Below are 8,354 nucleotides of genomic sequence, written 5' to 3' on the forward strand. Positions count from 1 at the left end.
TTATTCTGTGTGTGTGTGTGTGTTGTGTGGTAGTATATATATATATATATATGTGTGTGTGTGTGTGTGTGTGTGTGGTTGTGTATGGGATTATATATATGTGTGTGTAATTTTTTTTGGGATGTGTGGTTGTGTATGTGAGTGTGGATATGTGTGTTTGATGTCGTGTGAGAGCGTGCTTGTATGTGTGTGTGTCTCAGGCGACGCAACTCATCCTTTTGGAGAGGAGATTTATATTTGTGTCGTTTTCCTATATATATGAATCCGAATATATACACTAGATATATAACTGCAATATCAATTTACATACACATGCACATACACCCACTAATTATATGTACTGGAATACATACATACACACACGTGAACATGTATGCATATACATACGTACATAAACAATAGATACACACGGACACATACCTACACACACAAACACACAACCAACCCACTGCACAACCGAATAATCAGTACTGTATATACCGTCTCTTACATTGGCCCTACCACACAGCGCCTAAGCCGATTGGGTGGAACAACATGCGCGAATGTCTGAGTACTATGACTGCGATCAAACTAACCAATGCCGCAACGAAGTCCTGCATAGCAACCACACCCACACCCGTAGCAACGGCCCTGGCGTCTCCTGCGGTAACTATCAGCATGCAGACAGTGTACATTGCCGGCAGGTGAGTTGTGTTGTGTTGGGTGGGGGGTGTTGTTTGTTGCGATAGGATGTTTGTATGTATGTATGTATGTATGTATGTATGTACGTACGTATGTATGTATGTATGTATGTATTAATATGTATTTATGTATGTATATATGTACGTGTACATGTATATAAGTATGTTTGTAGTCTCCATCGGGTGCTATTGTTATGCCCTATTACACACCAATGATCATTCACACATTTATAATTGTTTGTGTGCGTTAATATTGGATTGCCTGTGCTCGCGGCATGTAGTCTTCGACGATAGCAAGCTCACGTACATAAGGCTTGATAAGCATATGCTGAGATTTACAAGCGTTTATATCTTCATATCTTTGATACGTTCATGTACGCGTTTATTTTTTTACATCTTTATTACGTTAATGTGTTGATAATCATATACTGAGATTTGTAAGCGTTTGTATCTTCATATCTATGATGCGTTCATGTAAGCGTTTATGTTTCCACATCTTATTTACGTTAATATGTTGATAAGAATATGCTGCGATTTGTAAGCGTTTGTATCTTCATATCTTTGATATGTTAATGTAAGCGTTTATATCTTCATTACGTTAATGTGTTGGTAAGCACATACTGAGATTATATAGCGTTTATATCTTCCTATCTTTATTACGTTAATGTGTTCATAAGCACATACTGAGATTTGATAGCGTTTAAATCTTCATATCTTCATCACGTTAATGTATTGATAGGAATGTTCTGAGGTTTGATAGCGTTTAAAACTTCATATCTTTATCACGTTAATGTATTGATAGGAATGTTCTGAGGTTTGATAGCGTTTAAAACTTCATATCTTTATCACGTTAATGTATTGATAGGAATGTTCTGAGGTTTGATAGCGTTTAAATCTTCGTATCTTTATTACGTTCATGTGTTGATGAGCATGTAATGAGATTTTTCAAGCTTTTATTTCTTCATATCTTTGATACGTTCATGTCTCGATAAGCATATATGGAGTTTTGTGAGCGGCTGTATCTTCATATCTCTGATACATTAATGTGCTGTGAGGCGTATACTGAGCTTTGTAAACGTACACCAACGCATTTGGTGCCTCATAATTGCTTCCATTCGCACATGTGTAGGTATAATAAGTACTCAAAGGAACTGTCGCAAACACCGTGGATGTTAAACGGTGTCTTAAAAACACCCCATAGCGTTCTCTCGCGGATGGAATCACATTTCCTGACAGCCACCAAATGCAGGTATGTGCATGACACACACACGTGCACATGGATTTACGAACATGCACAAAAGATACACTAGATGTAGGTATATGAAAAGACACTCACACGTGTATATAAATATACGAACATGCGCAAAAGATGCACTAGATGTAGGTATATGGAAAAACACACACACACGTGTATATAAATATACGAACATTCGCCGTAGATATATTACGACCATACACAAAGGAAGACTAGATGTAGGTATTTGCACTACGCACACATGTGTCCATGTGTACGTACGGAGACTACGTGCGTGTATTCGAGCAGAACTCTGGCAATGGAATGTAGTACGACTTATATAATTTATATATATATATATATTAATATATATATACATATTTATATATATGTATATATATGTATGTATATTATATATGTGTGTGTGTGTGTGTGTGTTTATATGTATATGTATATATATATATATATATACCCATACTATGAAGTTTCGAACCCATTGTTACATACTCGCACACACGCGTACACACATACCTGAAATTCTAAAACTTTAAAACCCTAAAACCCCGCCTAGTTCTGTGGTCTTCTCATCGTCTGGTCGTGAGGATGTGGATGTTCGCATGTTGGGCCGTGGGCGACCGTTTGTGATGGAGTGCGTCAACCCCAAACGACAGATGACCACTGCAATGCTCAGCACACTACAACGCACAGTCAACGAGTCATGCTCTGACATGCGCATCAACGACATCCAGGTGTGTGTGTGTGTGTGTGTGTGTGTGTACATACATCGAGGTGTAATATATATGTATATACATATATATATATATATATATACTTGCTTCACAGTCACACCTGAGTATATATGCGCTCATACTTGTGGTAACTGCATTACTATAGTCCTTTATGTAAGTGTATGATATTCTGAATTCTTATACACACTTTTTTTGAGTTCAATTGCATTGGTAACATCATTACTATAGAAAACCTTATTGCGCGCGTGCATGTACACCACAACCATGCACACCGCCTTGTAAGCTATACGACACAACGTACACAATCAAGTATGGTCATATCCATGTGTGTATATCACACCCATGCACATAGCCACCGTCATTTCTGGCACGCTGTGTTTTTGAATAATTGGTATTGTATATACAACGAGTGTGTACATACCTTAGGTTATATATATACAGTCTGTGTTTGCATACGTTATATAGTATAACCAACGTATAACTGCACACGTTATATCACATACACATCACTCATGCGCACATCCCTACACGTTTCAGGTAGTCACAAAAGAAGAGACGCTTAGGAATAGGGAAGATGACTCGGACAAGCGCAAGAAGTACCTGGCCACCGTCACCTTTGCTGAGGCTCAGACAGACGACTCCATCAAGGCCCTCAACGAGACGGGCGAGTTTTTAATACAACAACAGACACCCGTGCGTGTGCTACACAGGTGTGTGTAGGTAAACAAACACATGTGTGTGTACTGCATATATATGTGTATGTAAAGGGTATGAATGTGTATTTATACAAACATGTGTACATACAGTACGCGCGTGCATACCCTTTACTCACGCACTCTGCCCCAACCTGTGTAGACAGCCACTGCAAAAACGCGGCCACGGATGATCTACGCCAGTACTCTGTAACATATATGCATGATCACATGCTGCATTCACATATACACCTATATGCAAAAACGTATACATACAGTACGCGCTAGTCATACAACTATATACAAAAATCTATACATACAGTACGCGCTAGTCATACAACTATATACAAAAACGTATACATACAGTACCCACTAGTCATACAACTGTATTCAAAAACGTAAACATACAGTACCCGCTAGTCATACAACTGTATGCAAAAACGTAAACATACAGTACCCGCTAATCATACAACTATATACAAAAATGTATATATACAGTACGCGCGAGTATACCCTTTACTCAAACACTCTGCCCCAACCTTTGTAGACGGCCACTGCTGACACGGCCACGGATGATCTACGCCAGTCATCTGCAGCTCACGAGTCCGTTTAACGGACTGTTGACTCTGACGACCCAAGCAGGCACCTACATCAAGGAGTTCTGTCACGGAGATCTTGGTATGTGGGATGTGATGGGCATGGAGTATATATCTATAGGCTGAGTAGTATGTATACTATTAATAGTAGATATAGGCTAAATATGTATATATCCTATATAGTAATATAGCTATAGGCTAAGTAGTAAATATGATAAGTAGTAGTATATCTATAGGTTAGAAAGTATATATCCTATATAGTAGTATATCTATAGGCTAAGTAGTACATATATGGGCTAAATAGTATATATCCTATATAGTAGTATATCTATAGGCTAAGTAGTATGTATGCTAAGTAGTAGTATATAGGCTAAATAGTATATATCCTATATTGTAGTATATCAATTGGCTAAGTAGTAGTATATCTATAGGCTAAATAGTACTATATCTATAGGCTAAGTAGTATGTATTCTAAGTAGTAGTATATGTATAGACTAAATAGTATATATCCTATATAGTAGTACATCTATAGGCTAAGTAGTATGTATGCTAAGTAGTAGTATATCTATAGGCTAAATAGTATATTTCCTATATAGTAGTATATCTATAGGCTAAGTAGTATATATGCTAAGTAGTAGTATATCTATTGGCTAAATAGTATATATATTATATAGTAGTATATCTATAGGCTAAGTAGTATATATGCTAAGTAGTAGTGTATCTATAGGCTAGTTACTTACATGCTAAGTAGTAGTAGATCTATAACTGATATGCTGAGTAGTCGTATACCTATAGGTTAATAAATTACATGCTAAGTAGTAGTAGATCTAAAAACTGATATGCCAAGTAGTAGTGTGTGTGTATGCTAAGTAGTAGTGTCTTTGTAAGCTGGGCCATGGTATCTGTATCCGCTATGCAAGGGTATGTGCTTGTGCTATGTGCCGTTGTGGGGTGTGCTATGGTACAGTGTGCGTATATGCTAGTAGTGTGTATGGTGTGTATTTGTATAATAGCACAATGAGAGCATCGTACGATTAAATCTGATATGTGCGTTTGACTTGAGTATTGGGCATGCGTTATTTGTGAGAATTCGGTATTTCTGTCCCGAAACGAGATATTACAAATTGAATCAACGCTGTCAAAAATTTGTGTGATTTTGGAACACAGTGGTATTGATAGAGTCGGCGCATGTGCACATGGTGTTCTGACTGGGTAGTGGATTGTGGGTTTAGGGTTTCTAGGGATTTTACACACACACACACACGCACACCACACACACACGCATATATATATATATATAGGTTTAGGGTTTGAAACCCCTGCAAACCGTAGAACATATTGCATTAGCGATACGGCGGTGCAACACACTCGTGGGCTACTGCTCCTCAATTCACGACGTTTTTTTTTTAAGAGTATTGTTGAAAAAGCGACTATTCGATACGTAGGTAGAAGTGCCATCTATCGAGATACCGGCCACTTTATATATTCAGCTTCATGTCGAACAAGTGTAAAGTTGTGCTTTCAATAGTCTGAATCTAAGCTCATAATCTACACATTTGTGTAATATATAATGTGCGTAATACAAAGTGATATTTATACGTAATATTTCTGTTTCTGTAGTATGTGTGTAATATAAAGTGGTATTCATACGTACTGCTTCTGTTTCTGTTGTGTTTTCAGGTCGAACTGTGCCCAACCTGTCAACGTTTCTGAAGTGCGACTGTGATATCTCCGACCTCGACGTAGCGGATGTGGAGATGGACTGGCCGCCTAGAATAGAGCAAGACTTCTGAATAAAACTCCCAATTATATAACGGAACGTAAAGTCGTCGTCTAATATGTTTAGGTATATATATATATACATATATGTATATATATATGTATGTATATATATATATATGTGTACACGTACACACACCCACATATATATGTATATATATATATATACGAATGTATGCCCGCCGAAATGGTTTACTGTAGAGCTGGAAATTATATACATATACGATAAGAAATACAGAGTAGATTTGAGCTTTACAACATGAAATTCATAACAGATTTGGCAAGGTGAACAAGTATGGAAAGTAATATGGAAATAGTGCATAGCTGATATCCTTATAATAAATCACAAACTAAAGTAGATAGTCCGTACACGATTTATGCGCTTTTCGGCGATAGCTGTGTTATTCTGAATTCGAAATTAACTCATCGAAATTGTCACCTGAACCGAGTATTTTAGTATGCGTTGGCGTATCCAGCTTTAATTACGTGCCTGTGTCAAGCCAATTTCGCAAGTATGCATAAGCGTGACTGGCATCGCGTGAGCTGAAGCCCCCGTTAAATCTTACATAAAGTTGTTTACAACACGTGAATCGATTTTTTATTTGATTATGCTTCTTCCTGTGGTAAGTTTCTGAGACAATACAATGCAAGCAGTGATCTCGTTGGTGATGGTGTTAAATAAATAAAAAGGAGTACTTGAATAGCTATGCCCAGGATCCTTCGACTAAATACTGGTTAGCCTTTAAAGTAGAACTGATAAAGCACGAAACGCACTTACAACTTTGAGTTTTTGTTTGGTGTTCCGTGATTGAAGATTGATTCTAGGGTTTCAAAATAATTTGGAGCCATCAACTATTCAGACTCTCCTTCGCATTTTGATTGGCAGCCATGACAAATCTGCCTCCGAGTTAGATAACGGTACTTCTACAGGGGAATGATGACAGTACTCTTAGTTTTCTACCTGCATCGGTATGGTTTTTCATATCAGTGTTACTTTGCAGTGAACGTGATGCATTATGTTGTCGCTCAGTTTGCACTTTTTATGTAAAAACATTCAAGTAAGCAATATGTGAGCCTTCACATATCGCCTACATGAATTTATCCATACTAGAATTGCGGCATTGTAAAATTTTCCTTATGATTGAACGACTGCATACAATCCCAAAGAAATGAGTGCCTATGAAACCATAGCTAAACGCACGCGCTCTTAGTAAGAAAAAAAAATACAGAAGATTATCAATATGTTGAATATTGTAATATGGCGATATTTAGATGTATGTGAATATACATCTAAATATATACGAACTTTTATGGGACTGTTCATACAATGTAAAATATTGATAGTGTGAATACATATATACATCCATGTTCTCATATGTATGTATGTATACGTGAGTATAGATATGTTTATACGTGCCGGATGTATCATAGCGCTCTGGTTGTAATTTAGAAGGCTATATAAATATGTGATAAAGCTTTTTATATTTTTCAAGCTTTGTATGTACATATGTATGTATGTATGTATTAACATTTGGCGTTATATATAATTATCAGTAAAACAATAATAATATTACAACGTGCTCGTTGTCATGTTGCCACATTCGTTGATTGGTTTAAAATCGCTTTTATTTTAACTCGGAAAAGCCTAAAAGCCTTAGCGAGTCAACGGGTGGCACACCTCAATACGTTTTACGATAAACGTATAATCATGTATGCATTGATATTGTATTTGTGAACAATATGCTATTACGTTGAACGCTTGAAATTTAAGGTTAACGCTTTTAAATCGAATCCTTTTAACGGATTGAGATTAGACGGGAAGTCAGGAACCCTGAACCCCGCGAGAGTTAAATATAACTTTGAGAAATAGAATAGGTAAATTTAAGAAAATACGTGTGAAGCCCAAATGCCCCAAAAAGTTACAACCTCGCTAGTTTTGTTTTGTTACTTTTTTTCAAAGTACTTTTTGTGTACTCTATTATACAACAAACCCCCCCCCCCCCCCCCCCAAGTTTTGCGATAAAAAATAAACGCCGTCGCCAGGGGGTCCGATTTTTAATAATAGAACGTGAACGCTTATTTGTGCTTCTAGAAAGTATCATAGCCTTCTGTATAATAATTCAGAAGGCTATGAAAATAGGTTTATACATCCGTTTTTACGAAATAAATATGTATTGAGGCTAGTCAGGCTACATATTTACGTCAATCAATATCTTTAAATTAGGTCCCCGGCTCCCCCCGCCGGTATCGCACCCAACAATCGGAGAGCAAATACAAAACTATTTGCTTCAAAAAAAAAAAAGGGACTTTGAACCCAACATTCTGTCTGGACAGTATGACATATCAGCTGCAGGCTTTACTTGCGTGTGCTAGATATTTTTTAAACTGTTGTGTGAATGCATAGCCTGTACTGTACGACGAAGGCTCTAGCTAGTGGTGTATATCACCTAGTGCAGTGTTTGCATTGGAAGTAGTAGGGCCTAGATCAGCCATAGGTAGTGAGTAGTGCCGCATTGCTTATAACATGAGGACATAGACTGATAAACAAGGCGGCCTGGATATACTGTGCACGTGTTGGGATTGGAAATTGTTTGTACACAGGATATATACTTAGATAGATATTT

At 37.2% G+C, this 8,354-nt stretch overlaps 1 protein-coding gene across 1 annotated transcript; it reads left to right on the plus strand.

Moving 5' to 3' along the window:
- The first annotated feature begins 504 nt into the window (after positions 1-504).
- On the plus strand, positions 505-5,767 carry SARC_00674 (hypothetical protein). The gene is made up of 6 exons (XM_014305624.1): positions 505-683; positions 1,810-1,929; positions 2,486-2,663; positions 3,201-3,373; positions 3,903-4,033; positions 5,632-5,767. Exons 1-6 carry the CDS (start codon positions 535-537, stop codon positions 5,742-5,744), a joined length of 864 nt encoding a protein of 287 aa, XP_014161099.1. The 5' UTR covers positions 505-534; the 3' UTR covers positions 5,745-5,767.
- Positions 5,768-8,354: the final 2,587 nt, after the last annotated feature.

This window comes from Sphaeroforma arctica, assembly GCF_001186125.1.
Source record: "Sphaeroforma arctica JP610 unplaced genomic scaffold supercont1.23, whole genome shotgun sequence".
NCBI classification, from domain to species: Eukaryota; class Ichthyosporea; order Ichthyophonida; genus Sphaeroforma; species Sphaeroforma arctica.